General features: G+C 42.3%; 1 protein-coding gene across 4 annotated transcripts; it reads left to right on the top strand.

Annotated features, from left to right (window-relative positions):
* Positions 1-282: 282 nt before the first annotated feature.
* Positions 283-22186, top strand: robo4 (roundabout, axon guidance receptor, homolog 4). Of its 4 annotated transcripts, XM_083767246.1 has the most exons (20): positions 283-600; positions 2071-2394; positions 3731-3888; positions 4258-4378; positions 4882-5020; positions 5554-5681; positions 6078-6193; positions 6418-6649; positions 7664-7785; positions 8240-8414; positions 8600-8800; positions 8898-8940; positions 9695-9810; positions 9952-10284; positions 10810-10905; positions 13321-13486; positions 14862-14926; positions 14981-15146; positions 15990-16339; positions 20108-22186. In XM_083767246.1, the coding sequence occupies exons 1-20, from the start codon at positions 540-542 to the stop codon at positions 20290-20292; spliced, it is 3297 nt and encodes a 1098-aa protein (XP_083623372.1). In that variant the 5' UTR covers positions 283-539; the 3' UTR covers positions 20293-22186. The 4 variants fall into 4 exon arrangements, with proteins under 4 accessions (XP_083623372.1, XP_083623371.1, XP_083623373.1 ...); XM_083767245.1 differs by having other exon boundaries at positions 14862-15146; XM_083767247.1 differs by lacking the exons at positions 14862-14926; positions 14981-15146.
* Positions 22187-22444: the final 258 nt, after the last annotated feature.

Raw genomic sequence — 22444 nt, 5'->3', positions numbered from 1 at the left:
GCACTACTGAACAGTGAACAAACACTATAATGATTAGGCGGCTATATGCCTACGATCAAAGAAAGTTTTCGTTTCAACCAAAGAATATCACTTAGCCCTACATCACCGTTAAAGCTATATTTAATTAAAAGGTTAGTGGTGTCGGCCGGGCCGGCTTCCTTCCACCTTCCAGAATTATAGCTCAGCCGCTTTTGTCCAACGTCAAACTAACTTCACACATTGACTGTCTGCAGACTGCAGCCAAACCTGCGCAGCATCCTCAGACTCAGAGGTGCAGCTGTTGGTCACAACAGTCACATCACAAATACATACAAACTGAGCTGGCGCTAGACTGACGTCTGTTCCGTACGTGCAGCCTGGAATTCATTACACTTTCAGCCGGGTCGAATTTACAATTATGTGGCTCTCTGGTGTATTAGCAGATAGTTGAGACCGTTTGAATTTGACATGGTACAGTATCATCTATTGCGTAAATGCGCCGCGCGTTACCGACGCTGCAACCATAACTGTTCTTATGCACAAATTATAGCCTACTTAAAATGACCAGAAGCGTTTTTATTAGAATGGTGGCGTTATGGGGGATCATTGGAAGCCCAGAAGGTACGTGTGCTTGTATTAATTTGTTTGTGTATCACTACTTTTACAAAACATGTTCATCTCTTTTCAGCCTCCATATCGCATGGCTCTCCTCTCCTCATATGGTTATTGTTGGGGTTTTTTTAGGCTACTTGAAAAAATATTTGGGGCAAGACTTGGGGCAACTTATGCTCTTTTGCTTTGACATTGACACATTATGTTAAAGTGCATACCATGAGGCATGCCTGTTAAAGTCTTACGACTTGATTAGATTGGGTTGTTCACTTGCCTGAAAAGGCTATCATCTGTCCTGCCGTGTGTCTTATTGTGTTTACTGTTTATTAACTACCAGAAATCTCAGCCTGTCACTTTTGGATAGTTCAGCTCATTTTGCAAGTGGATATTGGGGTGGGGAAGCAGGTCCCAGAAAATGATAATTAGTCAAATTGTGAATCTGCACCACCACTGTCTCGGTTGCATAGTTTGTTAACATATGAGTTTCACTGAACTGAACATTAAAAATGTCACAGTTGACTGTGTAGTGATTGTTGCCGTAATAAATCAGGATGCTGTCAACAGCCCTGTCCTAATAATGGCAGACCAAGAGCAAGAGGTCATTGAATGATGACTTCAAAAAAGAAAGTCATCACAACCACAATTCTATTTTGATTTTCACTTCTGGGCCACACATTCAGTTTACAGTTTACACAGATGATGACTGCATCAATTAAGCATTTTAATACAGGGATTCATTTAAAATATAGGCTACAGTCACATTTCTGAAATGAAAACATAAAATGGTATGTTTTTCTTTGCATGTTTATTAGTTACTGACTAATAAGACTGTCCCCAAGAGTGAGGACACATAAAAAAGTAAACAAGTATGGTAAATGTTGTGTCCTCTCATAATGACAGCCTAAAAGTCACTTTTAGTGGAATTCCTGTATAAATGTGATCTTTTGTTCTGTTCCGGATACGGTGTTGATGAGGGAGTTCCACTGGCTTTTGTTGTGGATGACTGAGCTCAAGTTTCCTGTCCTGTGCAGGAAGTTGATCACAGTCCCCCCCGTTTCCTTGAATGTGGTCATCTATTCAAACAATAGCATTCCAACACTGTTGGTTGCAAATAGACGTTGTTTGTTGGGGTAGCAGCACTGAATACTGTTTGTTGCCATTCTGAAAAAGCTACTTTAATGAAAGCAGGGTTGGTGCTACCTACTTCTAGGGGTCTGCTGTTTGGGTGTGGTGCTTCCCCACATAAATAAAGAGTTAACTACAGCCTTTTACTTGAAAACAAAACCACATGGTTCCAGATGCAGCCTAACGGCCGTTGGTTTTGATGAAGACTGACGTTCACTTGCTTTGGCTCCATTTCTAACCTTATTATGCAGCATAAGCATGCACGCCTGTACAGCCACCTCTCCTGTTATCAAACATCCGTACTAGATACATGTTAAACTATATAACCATACCAATACCATATCCCTTCTTTAGGTTCTAGGGTACATGCAGAGGAGGTTCCACCGCGCATTATACACCATCCCTCTGATGTGGTGGTGAAAGTAGGCTATCCTGCCACACTGTCCTGCCGGGCAGAGGGAAATCCTGAGCCCACCATTGAGTGGCTGCGCAATGGCCAACCTGTGAACATGGACGTCCAATCGCCGTCGACAGCAATCGTTTTATCAGAAGGAAGCATTTTCTTCCTGAGTGTGGACGGAGGAAGGAGGGGCCAGTCAAACGAAGGCGTGTATACATGTGTGGCGAGGAACAGTGCGGGCAAAGCCACCAGTCGCAACGCTTCATTGTATATTGCAGGTAAGACTTGTGCAACTGGCTGAGGGATTATTGTGTATTGGATATAAGGATTGAGATGAGCTGGAGAGAAAAGAAAAACCCAGGATAGATACAGCTCTATCACTTCAGAGAGAAGATGAGAGCAATGTGGGACTGTACATGTATTTATGGTGAAAGAGTCAGAGGTCCAATGTCAATGTTTGTTTGAGAGGAGGGAGTCAAACAATGCTGGTGGTTGACCTCTGACCCTCAGTGTTTACTTATTGGAATGCCCTTGAGGTGCTGCACATGCTGCTACTCTTTCTTGGGTCCATGCAGCTTCAATGGATAAGACTAGCGTGGAAACACACCAGAACAACAGAGTCCTTTCCTGACTGCAACACAAAAAAGATAAAGAAAAAGAAAATGCCCCATGCTAAATGCTGTTCCCAGGATTTAGATGGAACGCCAGTATCAAATAGTTTATGTACGCATTAAAGAGTCATCTGCAATCAATGAGATAAAAGGCTTTAAAAAAGCCTTTGAAACTTGTAATAAAAGTAAATGTGCGTTCACTACTGTACTACATTCCATGTGTTGAACAGCAGTATATAGCACAGGGTTTGACACCAACAGGTTGCCCGACTGCCCGTGGCAAGTAAATAAAATATTCAGGCAAGCAGAGTTTGCTTTCTGGTTGCCCGATAGGCATGTGCATTCCATCTTCTTCATGAAATATTGTAGGCTATTTATGAAGAACAATGCTACATTCATTCTACATTCAACCCCTGGCATCTAATTTACAGATGGTAAAGATACCTTTGATTGCATGGCTAACATGGACTGGTCTGTTGGTTTGTTGGACAAGTTTGATTAATTGCTGCTTTTTTTTAATCCATCAATTACAAAAGGGGGCCCTAATACAAAAACGAGACAATTTGATGAGGTTCGGCTGCCCCTCGTCCATTATCTGAATAGTGGTAGCACCTAATGAACAGGATACCATTGGTGTGGTCAACTGTCTATCGTACAAATTGTATAATGTTTTATAATCTGTTCTTAATAAAACTGCGGAGCGTATACAGTATCTCCACCAGGCTTAAACAGGGCTGTGGAATAGTCGTGGGTTGCAGCTGCCAGGAAGCGAGGAAGCTTGGGGATGGAGGGTATATGGTTCAACTTTCCACATTTGTGCTGCTCCTAAGTTGTTTAGGAGGTGCACTCTATAGAGGCCCCTCAACATCAGATTCCAATGTGGGGTTTATAGAATATATGGCATTGTTTTGTAAGAAATATAATATTAATAAATTAATAAAATAACAATATTGCCAATGCTACAACTAAATTGTGTGACCAACCGTTCTTCTCCACAATAAAGTGCTACGGGACGAATTCAAGGTTCAACCCAGTGATGTGGTGGTTGCGGAGGGAGAGGTAGCCGTCATGAACTGTGCCCCCCCAGTGGGACACCCTGAACCTAATGTCACCTGGAGGAAGGATGGACATCCTATCAACAGCACTGATCACCACTACACCGTAAGACCCTCGGCCTGCCCTGAACTTATATCCTATTGTGTCACCTGTGTATATATACTATACTTCTTCCTACTCCGTTTTGGATGTGTAAAGAAAAGTCATAGTACTTTCTTTGTGATTATTGTTATACGTTTTAAATTGCACTTATTTTAATTCTTTGACTTTGTTGTCGAATTTTAACATGTTCGTAATAAAGCTTTTCATTCGTTCGTTCGTTCATTCATTCATTCATACTACATACAGTAAAACGAATCAATTATTAGTTTTTTCCGTTTCTACACTGAGTTTTAAGCTCAATACAGTATATGCACAATCGCCCAACATTGTGCTTGCCAAAAAGCACATTGTATATCCCATCCTGTCTTCCAGGAGCTGAGTGGAAAGCTGATCATAGCCCCTGCAGAGAGAAACAACTCAGGGGAATATGTCTGTGTGGCTACCAATACTGGAGGAGTGAGAGAGAGCAGGGCTGCTCGGCTGTCTGTGCTGGGTGAGGATGAGAGCACTGTGTATTTTTGTTTTATCCATGTACAGATCCATCTACAGTATGTTCTCCGCTGTTTTGTACTGGGGAGGGGAGGAGGGGGCAGATCTAGAAGCTCACATTGTGAGGTGTTGTATATCAGCTATTTTCTTTTGTCTCTTACATTATTTGCAAATTTGGCCAATGTTTGACCATTTGTATAGTTTGTTAATTACTTTTGATGTCATAGCCTCTTTTATTCTTTTTTAGAGGTATTAAAAAGGTCTCAAAGGTCCTTGTCACTGTTACAATCATCATGTGGGTGATCCACAGGTTGAGAACCTACAATAAATCCTTTTGTGTCAGGCTTACCGTCCTAAACAATGGTCCTAATAAGCAATCTCAAAGCCAGTATACCTTCAACATGTCAATAATACTAAACATTCGAAGCATAAAGTGGTACAAACTATAGCAACAGTTAATACCCACCCACCAGTACAGAACTAAATTCTTGCAACCTCCTTCTCTAGCTAAGCCTGTATTGATGCTGAAACCAATGAACATGTCAGTGCGGACTGGGGAGTCGGCCCAATTCTACTGCCAAGCCAAAGGGGACCCGCCACCTGCTGTGGTTTGGAGCAGAGCACAGGGACCATTGCCCAATGGCAGGTACTACAAACCATAACCAAATTCATTTTTAATAAATACATGTATAGTGCTAACCCCCCCCCCCCCCCCCCCCTTCCCCCCCAGCAAGTATTTGGTTACAGTGGCAAGGAAAAACCCCAAGTAGAACAAGGTAGTGGGAGCGGCCATCTGCCATGAGAGTTCAGTTCAGTTCAACTTCAAACTCAACTATATCTCATGAATATCCAGTAGTGAAATACTACATGTGCTTACTTTTTATTCATGTAACAAGGACTGGTAGAAGCATTAGTGGTAAGAAGAGCATACGAGCAGAGTGCTAGAAATGCCACTCAGTTCTATTGCAACAATGTCTGAACTACAATAAAGATGGCGACACATCTAGCGTCCATTCCCAATGGAATAGTAGGGAGACCACCTCCAACCACTGCAGATGTGTTAGTTATATTGCATTGGACCCAGATTGTAACTTTAGTATATCTTAGCAGAGATGGTGAAAATGTTCTGGCGTCTGTCATTATTTCTTTTATCATTGGTTAATTTATCTATTTGTGCAGGTATCTGGTGAACCCAGACCAGAGTCTCCAAATCCACTATGTGACAGCCCAAGATGCTGGGATGTACACATGCACTGCTGTTAATGACGTGGGTGTAGTCACTGCCAGTGCACAGCTACTGGTTGAAGGTAAGCACTGCTGTTAATGACTTGGATGCAGTCACTGGAAGGTAAGCTAAGGTTGCCAGAGTCAGATACAACCAAAACACTGCCCAGGATGCACACATTGGTGGACAAAATGACCCTGAATAGTGTGTGATGTGAGCCGTTAAAAAAATATAGTAATGTTGGCCACCAGTTCTGGCTCCTCATTCATTCAAAACTATAAAACTATTTACGCAATAAATAGGGCCTCACAAAATATGGAAAGCTTGGAGTGAAGCATCCACTTCACAAAACTAAAAGGTTTACCCCCAAATTTGAAAATGTAAGAATAGAAAATACAATCAGCCAGGGTGACAGTTTATGATGTTCAATTACATAGGTTATTTGCCGTTTCTAAAACGAAGTGTATTGTGTTATCAGAGGCAGCCAACACCAAACTGAAAGATCTTCACAGAGAGCTGTCTGCCCTGCGGGTGGAACTGGAAAATATCACCATCATGGCCCCTGCATCGAACATGTCCCAAGTACAGTGGAAGGTAATGGGACAGTGCTTACTGTGCATCTTTAGTATAGTTTGGCTTCTACGTGATCGCACGAAGCTGTTAATGCCTCCCGTCTTTGTAACTTGTCTCAGTAACTTGTCTAATTTCAAATTTTGACAAAATAAATGCTGTAAAAGCAGCTTTTGCACAAAGTGCGTGCTTATCACAGCCGTTGTGCAATTCTTCTGACAGTAATCATGTGTTCTTTCTCTACACAGCTGCAGTCCCTCCCGGCCGAGCCCCACTACCTCGATGGCTTTGAGGTCCTCTACCGCTCTCTGCTGCCTGCCAGCTCTGACTGGGCTGCAAAGAGAGTGACGCTGCCTTATTATCAGGCCCAGGTTGGCCCCTTGAAGAGAGGCTACAAGTATGAGTTCAAAGTCCGTCCCTACGGCAGCAGTCTGTACGGCAGGGAGAGCAACACGAGACACCTGAGAGTGCCTGAGACAGGTGAGAAATGTTTCAGCGTTGGCCCCTCACATCACACGGGTGTGATTCTTTTACTTAAGAAAAAGTATTAATACTGCAATGTAGAAAATACATTTAAGAGATCAGCTAATTTTGTAGTAAAAGTACAAAGGTATTGGTTTAAAAATGTACTTGAAGTACCAAAAGTAGAAAGTAACCATTGATCCTGGTCTCTAAAACTACCTCCCCCTGGCCAGCCAGGGCGCCTGATGGAGGGGAAAGGAACTGGTCAGATGTACTTGTGCTACAGTACGTCCGGCCGGGGAAATCCCCCTCTGTCAGGTGAAAAGAAGCAGCTTGGACTCCTCATGCATAGAAGCATGAGGTCAGTCCGCTGAACACAAACATTGAATGCCATCGACAATGAATGGCCAGCTTTGAGTGTTTGTGTAAACACAAACATTGAATGCCATTGACAATGAATGGCCAGCTTTGAGTGTTTGTGTAAACACAAACATTGAATGCCATTGACAATGAATGATCAGGTTTGAGTGTGGTGAGGACGCAAATTCTGATTGGCCAGAATGAGATTAGAGGATAACAATAACAACACAAGAATAAAGACAGAAATTGTGATTGGTCGGAATGAGACGAAGTATGATGACGTATGATAAGAGCACCCCTCAGTCACTTCACATGGGTGTTGATTTAAAAAATGCATCACGACGCATTGTATATGGCCAAAGTGTATATATGGCTGAAGTGGTTCACTGTATGTTTTGCAATCATAATAAAAATATACATAACAATATAAGTAACAAGAAACTAAAGTTATCAAATAATTGCAGTGGAGTAAAAGTACAATATTTGCCTCTTAGATGTAGTGGAGTAGTAAAGTAAAAGTATTGGAAATTGGAAATACTCAAGTAAACTACAAATACCTTAAAATTGTAAATGCACTTTACTTTCCACCACTGCAAACATCCGTATTGCTTCACACTTTGCATCCCAAGATGATACTGTATGTGTTGTGTGACCCTTGCCATGTTCCCATAGTGCCCAGTGCATCACCGCGGGAGGTCTCTATAACGATAAACCCTGAGCAAAATAACACAGTCCATCTGAGCTGGGAGCCTCCACCTCATGACGCTCACAACGGTATCATACAGGGTTACCAGGTACAGAGCCACACCGACAGTACACAACAGTACACAAATGTTCTTTCCACAACGAGTCAGTCTAGTTTTAGTCACTTTAGTCATCTGAAATGTTTGTGTTTTAGACATTTAGTTTGACTAAATATCATAAGATTTGAATCGACTACATTTACAGTTGTTTTTTTTCTGACAAAAATCTATGTTGGTGGGCCTTGATTGATGGCTTCATAATGCCTGATTTTAGACTTGGTTGTATGTTGAAAATAGCCAATCTACAAGTTCACAATGCATAGCTTGTACATCTGCTTGTTTCAGAACGGAAAACCCAAGTGCGACCAAACAAACTGGATCTCTTCTGCACTAGTCCCTCCCTAACATTTTAGTCGAGTTTGTATTTGTTGACGCGAGCATACATAATCCTTCCTCCTTGAATTCAATTTGATTACCATATATGTTTGCCTGTCTGCCTGTCCAGGTGTGGTGCATGGAGTCAGTGGGTCAGCAGCAGTACCACAACTGGACAGTGGATAGTGGCCGACACAGTCTGGACATTGTCGCCCTGACCCCAGGAAAACAGTACTGGGTCACTGTGGCGGCTGCCAACGGAGCAGGGACAGGGGCAAAGAGTGAACCCTGTGGCTTCATCATAGGTTAGGATTATAAAATAGTAGCCAATTCATCATAAAATATTTAAACCCAGCCGGCTGCGTTGGACCTGTGCTCTTTAAATATCTCAACAGAAAAACACATCAAGCAACTGTAGATATGTGATAGTTATACATTTCTTCATATAATATAAGACAGAACTTTTCACACCTACCTCCTTGGCTCTCAGATCCTGTGAAAGGTGGCTCCGCTCAGTCAGACAGCCGTGGTGGAGAGGAGTCCCCGGTCCTGGCCTTGCTCAGAGATCCAGTGTTCATTGGCAGTGTTGCCGCCCCCATGTGTTGCGTCCTGATGGCCGCAGCTGTCTGCTTCTTCCGACGGCACGGGAGGCCAAGGCACCTGGGAACAGGCAGCAGGAGGAAAGCTAAAGGTACAGACGGAGGAGGCAGCTTACCTTTAAGTCTGCACTGAAAAGTGTTCATCAACCCAGAGTTAAATTTACATTATCTCTGTGCTCGTCTTCTCAGGTTTACACAAACTGGCCAGTGACGACCTCATCATAAAACACAGGTAAACAAGCACAGCACAGTTTAGGGAGTGGTACAGTAATAAGAAAGACATTGGTTAAACTGGCCTCATGTTTTTCAAATTAAATTCAAATGTTACTGCCAAAATGATTTAATGTAAACAAAATTACTACATCATTGTTGTATAGTCATTCAACAAAAAGCTAAATGACCAGAAATATAACTCACTAATTGATTTTTCTTTTTTCCCCTCCTATGAACACAATGTAATGCAACTGTAGTTATAGCCGAATCTTAGATTGCCCTCACTCCTGATTTGTTTGATTTATCAATTATCTGTGATACCTGAAACATTTCCTCCTTTAGCTTGGTGGACCAGGTGAGAACAATGTAATTCAAATTGCATTGTTAAGCCTGAAACATACTCCACACAAGAACGTCAATGTGGATTGACAAGCTAAGCAAGACTGATTTCACATGTTGCATTCTGGATTGTTTAACCAGAAAATCATAATGTGGCACGAGTATTGATGTTTTCTATACTAGCAGGCAACTACAGAATTAAGCTGTCGTCTTGGATTTGTGTCCTCTTCTACTCTTTCAGAATAATAGCAGGTTATAGGAACAAATATAAGCCTATGTTGGTTTATTACCTAGACCGTTGAGTACAGTATTGTGTGGAGTAGGCTATGTTTCAGGCTTTACAATGAAGACATCCTTCAGTTTAAAGTGTCACAGGATGCTGTGAGCACACATTATATTTGACTTCAAGCAACATAGCCTGCTATTCCCCACAGGATGGCAGCACCAGACTCCCCATGGATGTCTGGAGCATGGAGACCAGCCTATTCCAATGAGAAGTACCAGGGCCTGTGGGTCCAAACTCAGCAAAGTCCAAGCACCAGAAGTGCCAGTGAGTGTATAACATGTATAAGTGTAATAAGTGTATAAAATGTATAACTGTATTATTGTGTGTGTATATCTATATATAATTATGTAGACACACACACACACACACACACACACACACACACCCCTTCTTTCCATCTCACAGGTCTGCCTGTCACAGCCAAGAAGGACCCCAGCTGTGCTGACTCAACTGTCCCCATCGTGCCTGACAGCTGTGGCGTCTACGGTACCTTCTACGTGGACCTGACAGCGAACGGTCTCAAGACCTTTAATAGCCCTGGCCGGCGCCCAAAGATGCCCCACAACGTGGTTCCCCAGCAGCAGCATGGCACTGAAACCATCCGCATATCTTCCCAACCCATTTCCCAAACCCCTGCATCTGGCTGCAACGAGGCACTGCCCTGGAAACAGGCTCTTCGCTCCCAGCCCAAGATGGGCATACTAAGAGAATCATGGGAGAAGAACCACAACAAGCAAGGTGAATAACTACAGATGGAAGCCTATGTCAAGGGGTGCACTCATGTCTTTTCTCTCTCCATATCTACGAGTTGCTGTTAGTTTTGTTACTGCTTTAGCAACTCTTAAGTAAATGGCCGGTGGCTTAGTGATGAGAGAAACTCTAAAAGGCTGACTTGAAGCATTGTGTTACATGTTCATTAAATGTGAACACATAAGATAGTATTTAACCCTGTTTTTGAGTGATTTTATACTTTAACAGTTTGCAGAAAAAAGCACAGGAAAGTACAGTATAATACAAGGTCTGCTAAAAGGAAAAACCCAAGAAATCCTATGGCTTGTTTCCAGTGGGGTCCTTCATATTCAATTAATCTCTGATTAATTGAATATGAATTGAAACTCAGTGTGATGAGTATTTCAAGAAAGGCAATATCAGGCCTTAATACAAAACACTTTGAAGGCACAGAGAAACTAGAACGGTATTCCTATATAAATGCAATCCATTTACCATTTAGGATAACACTCACAACTCTTCTCTCTCCCCTAGAATTGCATGCAGTCAACAGCGTGCCTTTGGTGCAAACCAGGAACCACACATATGTGTCTAATGCCTACAAACAGAGACTCGGTCATCTGCCACCAGGTCCGTTCACCTATAGTTCTGTCAGTGCACTCTACTCACCTACTGATCCACTGTGTGCATGAATGTGTTGGCGTGTGAGAGTCCAGGGTAAAGTGTTGCACCCTTCTTTGTCCTTAATTCAGGGTTGATTGCAGGTGTGGTAGTCTCAAACGCATGAGAATTAGGGTGGAAAGATTCTTCTTTGTGGGGTCTTATGGCATTTGGCATCCAAATGGTTGCATTACCACCCCCTTCTGTTAATCTCAGTATCTTTACTTAGTCTACCCCATAAATCAGTTTATTTTATTCTAAACACTGTGCCTCTCCCCACATTATCCTCTGCTGCACATTTTAAGGAAGACAGAGACTAAAAAAATAATATTCTCCCTTTTATTTTTCCATGCTCAATTAAAGTGCTCAAAGTGTAAAGTGTAGCAAACGTTTCTGTGACCTATCTATGAACCACTGACATGACATGTATGACATGTTTCTAGGGCTCTAGGCCAAAGCAGTTGCTCATGATCAAGGTCATCAAGGAATCTAATCAAGTTCATCACCATGGCAATTACAGGGGAAACTACTTTATATATAACCCAATGACATAGAAGGTAATAAGGTATAGCATTATTTTGTTGTTGGATGTACAGTATATAGCATTATACTGTACATCCAACAACAAAATAAATGGAAAAGCTGTGTGTGAGAGAGGTAAACAATTCATGTTAGATGGTAACTAGCATAACATTTGAGGAAGTGCACACTTCATGACTGGTTGCAGTGGTTGGCTTTTTGGTTTTCATTATTAACTATTTAGGAAATCTTATCTTACTACTCTAATCTAGCCTATATCAAAAGTGACTGTTACAAAAAGCTGGTGCCAGTAGCTCTACAAAACAATAGTAATCGGACAATCAGTCAGCCAAAGGCTGCCCTGAAACTCTTCATTTTAACATGCCTTCTAGAGAGGAACAAAACAAAACACTAAAGACAAAAGGGTGTAGGTCAAGAACATGGTGACCGCAAACTTTTGGGCACCAGCGTTCAGACCACACACCCACCATCCCATGGACAGTGTCTAGCATTCAGACCACACACCCACCATCTCCATGGACAGTGTCTAGCATTCAGACCACACACCCACCATCTCCATGGACAGTGTCTAGCATTCAGACCACACACTCACCATCTCCATGGACAGTGTCTAGCATTCAGACCACACACCCACCATCTCCATGGACAGTGTCTAGCATTCAGACCACACACTCACCATCTCCATGGACAGTGTCTAGCATTCAGACCACACACTCACCATCTCCATGGACAGTGTCTAGCATTCAGACCACACACCCACCATCTCCATGGACAGTGTCTAGCATTCAGACCACACACCCACCATCTCCATGGACAGTGTCTAGCATTCAGACCACACACTCACCATCTCCATGGACAGTGTCTAGCATTCAGACCACACACTCACCATCTCCATGGACAGTGTCTAGCATTCAGACCACACACCCACCATCTCCATGGACAGTGTCTAGCATTCAGACCACACACCCACCATCTCCATGGACAGTGTCTAGCATTCAGACCACACACCCACCATCTCCATGGACAGTGTCTAGCATTCAGACCACACACCCACCATCTCCATGGACAGTGTCTAGCATTCAGACCACACACTCACCATCTCCATGGACAGTGTCTAGCATTCAGACCACACACTCACCATCTCCATGGACAGTGTCTAGCATTCAGACCACACACCCACCATCTCCATGGACAGTGTCTAGCATTCAGACCACACACCGTCACCCACCATCTCCATGGACAGTGTCTAACACACTGCCAGTGAGCACAGGCGCCAACACTTGTTTAAAAAGTAAAGGGACAGGCAGATGATTGGTCCAGCTTGATTGGCGGCGCGGCATAGCAACAGGTAGGTCTCCTCCCACACATGGTAACAGGACCTAGACTGAAAGCTGATATCAGTGTTCCACTCTCAAACCATAAATGCATAGGCATATAGATAAGTATAATATATATTTATATTATATTACATTATTATCTTAACATAATACCATTATGTAACAATGCATTATGCAGAATGTCCCATTTCAAGTTTTCAAATGTATACAAATCTTTGCGACACTTGTAGCTTGTAGATCTGCTATTGTCAAATGGCCAAACTGTATATAGGGCGGAAGTGGTTACTGTATGTTTTGTAGTAATAATCAAAATCTACAAAGTACTCAAGTTTTCAAATAAATGTATCGTTAAGTAAAAGTACAATATTTGGATCAGAGATGTGGTGGAGTAGAAGTAGAAGTAGAGGAAACTGGAAACACTAAAGTACAAATACCTCGAAAATGTGGTATAGTATATTTGATATGGGTATTAACACTGTGCACCGGGTGTCTGTGGTGGCCCCTGCAGGTGGACGCTCAGAGTGTGCTAAACTGGCAGGCTCTCCCCGGAGTACCCGGAGTCCCCGCATCCTCCATTACTCCACTTCGCTCCACTATGTCGACATGCTGCCCACCCCACCGCCCATACCCATAGACGACACCACGGACACGCACAGCCTCACCTCCGAGGAAGGGTGAGACATGTGCAGATTAATACACCTACAGCTCACAATTATGGAGGGTGGATTTACTGGATTATACAGTATGCGCACGGCCGCACACACAGTGCACACTCACACACACGACTCCTCTTTCCGTCTTAACTGTCCATTGTTCACGTTGTCCTGTATCCTGGCTTTTGCCAGACACATAATGTGGATTCACGTTCTGTGTCTGGCAAAAGCCAGGCTAGTTTACCTTGCACCTTTAAAACATCAGAATGCTGTTGACTGATCCATCTGGCACAGTCTATATGAAATTGAGCCACCTGTTTCCTTCAAGAAGGGAACATCAAAATGCTCATTTTGCTTCATTCAATAAAATCAAAACACGTTCCGAGGTCGAGTCTCAAGGCCAAGGATTCATGCAGGAGGCTTTCCCACATAGCTTGTACATTCCCGTCCAGGTCGGGACTCGGGAGATGAACTGCTAGCTCTGCTTGTGCGGGGAGGCAAAGGTTGTAGTATGTGAGGAAAAGAGATAACACTAACAGGAAAGTGGACCCGGCTCCCTCAGATCCAAAAAAATACAGAATCAGATTCAAAAACAGGAACACGCGATCGAGGCAGCCTTGACTTGTACAACTAGAAGGGGAAGGTTAGGTAGCTGGTAGTCTCTCGAGACAGACTGTTGACTTTTCAAAGGAAAAGAGGGCACTGTTTTTCCTTAATTTTTTGACGATGGGTTGGCTAGCTGGTAAATCCTGTCGGATATGTCATAAAAAACTACATTCATTCCCCAAAGAAGGCTGTTACCTGCCGAAACGTTGGTTTCATTCATCTTTTTTTGTGGCTTTCGCCTTTATTTTATATATTTTATGGAGGGACAGACAGTAGGCTGACAGGAAATGGGGAGAGAGATGGGGGGAAGACATGCAGTGAAGGCCGTCGGGATCGGGAGTTGAACCCGCGGCACACTGCCAGACTGGATTACCAGCCAAGGTGCCTGGACCACTGAGCCATGGCCCAGGCCGTTTTCATTCAGCTTTGTCCAGAATAAAATATTGGCACTTGGGCTACCAGTGTGTGTGCGGCCACTTGATTGTCTTTTGAAGACCATCATTTGGATAACAAACTAAGTGAACACACACCAGAGGTGGAAAGTAACTAATTACAATTACAGTACTCCTGTTGCTGGATACGAGTACATTTCCCGTTCTAATGGTATTTTGAGTATATTCTTATTCTGGTTGTAGTTAATTTAGCTTATTCAATGTATTCATCTTCACTATAGGTCACAGACAACTGAGACAAGAGTCATTGACACTTCTTCTGGTGAAGAACCACATACTACTTTTGAATAATTGAGATAAAGTCATAATGTTCTCCAAATCTCCTGCATCCCACTCAGCTCCAGCCGGTCTACCAAGCTAACAGTGGACGTGGGGTCTGTTCGCTCAGCATGTCCTGCATCAGGCCACCGTAGCCCCCCTGACACCCCCAGCACCATCGGTTGTCCCTCCTACACAGGCCACCGTAGCCCCCCTGACACCCCCAGCACCATCGGTTGTCCCTCCTACAGCCACTTTTCCACCGCCTCTTACCGCATGTCATTGGACCGTGAGCAAGGGGCATCGATGACATCACAGGAAGTTTCCCAGTACCTCGAGCTCAGCCCCAAGAATGAGAGGCGTGGGTAAGGTCAACACAGAGGCCAGACTGGAATCTGAGATTTTCTTACTAACTGATTGGTTTTCAAACCTTTCGTGCCCAAAGCACATTAATCTCAAGGCTGTATTCATTCATGCCCAAAATAGAGATGTCAGGTTGAAAGTGGTTACATTCATAATTGTTCCCTTTTTTAGGATTTTATATAGGCCTACAATTTACAATTCAGGCATTTAGCAGACGCTCTTAATAATACAGAGCGACCTACAGTAAGCAAGGACAACACAAGGTATCGAAGGTAATGCATCAAATAAAATTACGGCGGAAGATTGGGGATGAGGGCAGATTCACACTATGCAGATGTTGTGGTAGAGTGAATGCTGCGTACCGTTCCCCGGAGCGGATCGCCCAACCATTCCGGGGCCACATGGAGGTAGTCTCGGAACGATTGTAGTGTACTCAGATATGGATCGATGCAATGTCAAAGCTTTGAATACAGTTGAATGAAGTGTACTCGGGTGCGGAAGAATCAAGGCTAATGTGAATCATGGCCAGCGGTGACCAGGGTGACCAGTCATATCCGGGAACAGTATGAATCAAACTGACTCACTGTGAATCTGCCCTGATGTTCTAATTGCAATGGGGAGTTCATATAATTTCCGTACAAATAACCGATTTAGTAAAACATAAAAAACTAAAAACTAAACATGCAGAAATAATGTGCGATTGTCACAAAATCTCACGGCACAAGTACAGTATGTATGACAAACTGTCTGGGAACCACTGCAATAGCTCATGTAAACAAGCACACATTGTTAAATGTAACCTATAGAGTATTTAATGACCATCCTGTCACACTCTGTCCCCTCAGTGCCCTGAAACAGCAGCCTCCCTCCACGTCGTGTCCCTTCTCCCCCACTATGGGATACATCTGCGGTCCCCACCCCTCAGATCAGCTGGAGGATGACACTGCCGGCGATGACGAACAGGAGGCCGCTCCGCCCGTGTCGCGCCGGGCCCGCATCCAGAGCACGCCTTCTTCCTGCTACAGCGAATGGGAGGGCTCGCTGTGGAACAGCTGGGGTTCGGTCATGGAGGGCGACATGGCCAGCGCCCGCACCAGCCTCATCAGCTCGGCTGACGGCTCCTACATGAACGATGCCAATTTCGCCCGCGTCCTGGCTGTGGCGGCAGAGTCCATGAGTGGAGCCTCCCTCTCAGGTAAACACTTGTTTTTGTTTGTTTGAAAATTATGTATTATGGGGCGGGCGGTGCAAAGCATTTCCGGGGGTCCCCAACCAAAAATGTTGGGAACCAGTCTTACACCACTGGTTCCCAAACACTGGGTTTTCACTTTTGGTTTCAATTATTAAAAATAAAATACATTTATATTTAAAAAAAACACATTTCACTTTTTTTTAGACGGACTGACAGCCATATATGGTGGCATGACGTGTCACGAGGCGTGACTGACGGATCGACAGACTGACAGATTTTCATAGTAATCAGCGACCTAGTACGGTGAAATAATATAAAAGTAAATACTGGCCAAAAATATTCCAAAAATAGTTAACAAAATTAACACTTGATGGCTAAACTCAGGAAAAACAACAAACCACAACTTAAAGAAAATGAGCAGGCTATGCCATTTCCTTTCATTTCATTTCATTTCATTTCATTTCTATTTCATTTCCGGGCTTACCTGGTGTTGTCACCTGCAAGTCCCAAGCCAAACTGAACTTCCCTCACCTTTAGCATGCCTGCCTTTTAAACAGGTGGGGCAAACCATCCCAGTAATCAGTAATGCATAACACAATTAACTCATTGTCTAACTAAGGCCCATGAGTAAACTTTCACCATTACTATTATTTTAAATGATTTACAAACACTCAACTATATTTCAGAGGCCCAATTCTTTTACAGATTATTAAATAAGATATAACATTAAAACACCCCTCCTCATCTACAATACTTGGCACCCTCCAATCTAGAGAGGAGGGCCAGCACTGATGAGGTGAGCTGACCAACAAATACCGTAATTCAATTTCAGTGTCAACAAACATATTTAAAACTCTCTTTCAATCATTCTGTTAAATTACTTAAAATTTTAATTTGTACAATATATGAAACATGAAACAAATTGAACAGTCACTTCCAATCGAGCTGGTGTTGTCATGATGGCTGTGTGCAAGGTCCTTGATTGTGTGTTTGTGTGTAAGGCATAGGCTGCTCCGGGACACCCCCAATCCAACCCTTGATGCCAAGTACCAGATTAGATTAGATTAGATTAGATAGATAGATAGATAGATAGATAGATAGATAGATAGATAGATAGATAGATAGATAGATAGATAGATAGATAGATAGATAGATAGATAGATAGATAGATAGATAGATAGATAGATAGATAGATAGATAGAACATACAAGTAAGAATAAGAAGGATAAAAAAGTACTGTAGTATACAGAAGAAGCAAGGCAGAAAGAAAAAATCAAGAAACTAAAATAATAATAATAATAAACAGTGCAAACAAGTACAACATATCCAGTCGATCAGTGCGTCATAATAAAGTGTATTATTCAGAGTCCTATTCTCTACCATTGATCGACTTTTAAACCCCCCCAGTCCTACAAGCAGTCATTCCCGGCCTCTAAAGCTAAGTGTAATGAGTTTGCATGCTTTTTTGATAACAAAATCTTTAACATTAGAGCTGATATTATGAATGGTGCTGCTGCTAGCGCAAACCTTCAAACAGCAGCTAATGGTTCCAGGGTAGATCCCTCCAGGGGGAGCCTATTATCGTTTTGCGCAATTGATGAAGACGAACTCCGCAAAACCATATCACAGATGACATCTTCCTCCTGTTCATTGGATACAATTCCCACCACCTTTCTCAAAGAGGTCTTAGACAGTGTGATTGGAGATATCCTAAAAATTGTAAACAGCTCTCTACAATCAGGCGTCTTCCCAGACTCGCTGAAGACTGCCGTAGTTAGGCCCCTACTCAAGAAACACAATCTTGATCCCTCTGTTTTGGGTAACTATCGACCCATTTCAAATCTACCCTTTCTGGGCAAGGTTTTAGAAAAATGCATCTCTCATCAATTGGATGTATTTCTACAGAACAATAATGTGCACAACAAATTCCAATCTGGCTTTAGGAAAAATCACAGCACAGAAACAGCACTTGTAAAAGTAATGAATGATCTTAGGGTGTCTGCTGACAAGAAACATGTATCCGTTCTCTTACTTCTAGATTTAACGGCTGCATTTGACACGATTGATCATTCAATTTTAATACAGCGTCTGGAGCACTGGATAGGCCTGTCTGGTACGGCCCTGTCCTGGTTCTCCTCCTACCTATTAAACAGAAGTTACTTTGTCAATCTAGCCGAGTTTGACTCAGACAAACACGACATCAGTTCTGGTGTTCCACAGGGCTCGATTCTTGGTCCTCTGCTGTTCTCCTTGTACATTCTGCCATTGGGCGAACTCATTACCAATCACGGAGTCAATTTTCATTTTCTATGCTGATGATACCCAACTATATCTTTCTGTGGCCCCAGATGATCCCTGTGCTTTAGACCCGCTGTTGAACTGTCTGTCTGGCATCAAATGTTGGATGAGTGAGAACTTTCTCAAGCTGAATGAGGATAAGACAGAGGTTCTCATAATCGGTTCTAGCGAGCAGAAAGAATCAATAATAAGCAGACTTGGCAACCTGACTGTAGAAAGTAACAGTACAGTAAAGAACCTGGGGGTTATTATTGATTCTGAACTGAATTTTAATTCACACATTAATCATGTTACCAAGATTGCCTTTTTTCACCTTAGAAATATTGCACGAATCAGAGCCTATTTGTCCTTGGACGATGCAAAAACGCTAATCCACGCCTTTGTTTTTTCTCGGCTTGACTACTGCAATGCACTCTTTTCAGGACTGCCTAAGAAAACGACTGACAGATTACAACTTGTCCAAAATGCAGCAGCTAGAGTTTTAACTAGAACTAAGATGAGAGAACATATTACTCCAGTTTTGGCATCACTGCACTGGCTTCCGGTTGTTTTTAGGATTGATTTTAAAATTATTTTACTTGTCTATAAAGCTCTCAATGGTCTCGCACCTCCGTACCTCCGTGACTGCCTACCTGGATATGTCCCTATAACCGCCCCCTCAGGTCCTCCAATGCTGGCCTACTTGAAGTGCCTAAAAGAATGTGCACAAAAAAATATGGGGAGGCAGCTTTTTTCTTCTACGGCCCAACAGCCTGGAAAAAACTTCCATTCGAGCTCAGACACGCACCCTCTGTAGACATTTTTAAATCTCAACTCACCTCTTCACTCTTGCTTTTAGTTGAGTTTTACTATGCACGTTCCTACCCTGCCCTGACTGATTGCTGCATGTGGTGTTTTTATTAGTTTTTATTTATTTTATGTTCTTATATTCAATTTTGTTCTTTGCCATTGTTTTAACTACTTGTGTTTTATTGTATTATATTTTTGTGTCCTGCCCTGTGAAGCACTTTGAGCTGCATTTATGTATGAAAGGTGCTATACAAATAAAGTTTATTATTATTATTTATTATTATTACTGCGTCTCATCATCATAGGAAAAACAAGACAAATAAAGTCAACAGTGCAGAGCCAAAAAGTGTCCGTTGGTCAGTGCAAGAAAGCGTGAGAAACCAGGTCATGCTTTGATTACCAAGCAAGGATCGAGGCATTGTGTCCCATTTTTATAGCCTTTGGTATGACCTGTCCAGGAAATTGAACCCTGACCTCCCAATCTCAAGGTGAACACGCAAACCACAAGGCCACCGAGCTGGTCAGCCACGGGAAGTGAGCTTGTAGATATAGCTACAGTATAGGAAGGCTATTTGGGAAGAAAAGGAGGGGAAGTATAGAGTTATGAGGGACACCTGTTAACGACGTATACAGGGTTAAATGTACAGTTATATCAGTTGATTTAAAAATTTCCCTCTGTTTTAGACTTTTCTCCACCGGCATCACCACTCAGTGCCCTGTATCCTCCATTACGTGGAGAAGGTGAGTCAGTCGGGGAACTGGACCCCATGCCAGCGTGGGACTGGAACATGGCCTGGGTTGAGGATATGGAGGCCCAGTACAGAGCCCATTACCACGGAACACGCAATACCACACCCTTTGACACCTAGGAACCAAGGCAGGACAGGGTCAACGACATGAGGAGACTGGAACAACCGTGACATCGTGAGAGTTGACCATCGTATGACAGTGTCCAGCACCGAAAATGGCATACAATCGCAGCGTGTTCTGAGCTTGTAGTTCTGCCATTGTCAGCACGGGAAACAGCTATATAAATTAGTCATTAGTGATTTATGGCTTAAAGACTGGTGGCTTTTTTCCACAAATGTGTCCCTGGGGTGCAGACATAACAGCTGTATTTACTACATTTGAGATACAACTGGAACCGGATCCTCAGTGTTTCTATGACACCTGCTCTGCAGATATGAAACCTGCTGTTGTTCTACATTAGCTGCAATAAGACTTAAGCCTATTTACCTCAGAGCAGCACTACCACCTGCTATTTAACATCCTTCATGCGACTTTCACTGTGTCTGTTCTCTGTGCAATGTGATGTCTTCTCTCTTCTCTTATTGGATAAGAGAATAATGACAGTTCCTGTGAGAGGTGGCTGTAAAGGCAGAGGAACTCATGGCTGTGAGAAGTCATTTGGGGGGAAAAGTGTTTTCTTAAGGAAATACTTTACTATAGTAGCCACTAGCCTCTATGAGTACACATGAGCATCAGCTTGAAACACACAATATGCTGAATATTTTACATGGGCTGCTGTCCTACCAAATAGAGAATTTTATCATGCAAATGTGTATATTTTATTGATCATTCAGTCAGTGTAAATATGCCACATAATGAAACATTATTTAAAGAATCTTACAACACATGCTCTCTTTTTGTTTAGTATTTCTACAGTCTATATTATTGTATTGCTTTGTCTGCATGTTTGTATATTATATACTGTTTTTTACCAGTAACGTACCAGTAAATGTTAGGCAAATCTAACTTTAAAGGCAGGGCAACAGATAATTTTAAATTCTGGATATTCAAATGTGCAAAAAAATAAACATACTTAAGTTCTAATATGGAATTCTAATAAATAAATATGATTTACGTGTTACTAAAAGGGGTGTGAACAGTTAAATCTGCAGCACCCCCAGTTGAGCGATGTTGTGTGATGTCAGGAGTGGAAGAAGTCATATAACACTGGTAAAACTCACCTTAATTCCCTGAACAAATAAATATAATTAATATACATTTCATTTAACCTTTTACAATACTATAAAGACTTCCACAGCATTGCAATATATCTGGATTTGAATGCTATATATTTACCATTTGTATTCATGCTAATATTAAGCTACAATAATGTGTGCAGCTTCCTCCACTGGGGATGTCATCAGTGCGATTCCATTCTGCTAGCTGTAGTGTCACATTTTAAAACATTCTCATTTTAAGAAGTCATGAGAATATATCTATATGAGATTATGAGAATATATCAAACATCTGTTGCCCTACCTTCAAAAATGTGTAGCAACATTTGATTTGATAATGTGTTGTGGTGGTGTCTCAACCAACTAATTGAAAGCTTGAATAACTTGAATTTTAGTCAGACTAAAAAAACAACAACCTTCGAATGTATTCATTTATTTCTTTGCTGGGTCTGTATGTTAGACCTGGTAGGCCTCATGGACTTTTTTTTTAAACTGAGGAATAAGTAGGCTATAGTTTTATATTAAAAAGTGATGCAGTTTTCCCTAGGCTTTACAATTTTGTATGACTTAATGTGTGTGATAGTTTTAAAAGCTCTGACTTCATTGCAATCCAATGTAACACGTTTCATGGTTTGTACAGTAGGTTTCAATTTCAGCATGACATCAGTTGAGTACCACATGTCCTTCTGAGCTGAAGAATTATTATTCCCTGCCATATTAGGCTACATATTGCATGTGACTATTTGAAGTGACACAGTTTCTACCACAGTGGCCTTGTTTAATAAAAAGCTTCATACAATGGTTTGTATGAACCTAAATTATTGAATCCCCATCATTTTACTGCTATGGCAGTGAGATACGTGTCAATGGCAAAATACATTTACTATGATGTACAGTAAGTGCACGGGTGCCACAGCGTGTGGCCCCGGTGACGTCATGTGGCAGCCAAGTCTATGGACTTTTACAGAACAATTTATTCCGTACAATCTTTCAAGCCAACGACATCATACATGCATGATAAAAAGGTGCCACTCAGCGCCCACTTCACAAAAGGAGC

The sequence above is a fragment of the Protomyctophum parallelum genome (assembly GCF_964188405.1).
Source record: "Protomyctophum parallelum genome assembly, chromosome: 1".
Lineage (NCBI taxonomy): Eukaryota > Metazoa > Chordata > Actinopteri > Myctophiformes > Myctophidae > Protomyctophum > Protomyctophum parallelum.
The sequence above is the reverse complement of the archived record's forward strand: the minus strand, read 5'-3'. Positions and strand labels throughout refer to the sequence as shown.

Excerpts from the sequence above, each read along its gene's own strand:
- robo4 (XM_083767245.1), top strand. The coding sequence starts at position 540 with ATGACCAGAAGCGTTTTTATTAGAATGGTGGCGTTATGGGGGATCATT. Across the intron at positions 5,021-5,553 it reads GGACCATTGCCCAATGGCAG|GTATCTGGTGAACCCAGACC; the intron begins GTACTACAAACC and ends CTATTTGTGCAG. Across the intron at positions 16,340-20,107 it reads GAGTGGAGCCTCCCTCTCAG|ACTTTTCTCCACCGGCATCA; the intron begins GTAAACACTTGT and ends CCTCTGTTTTAG.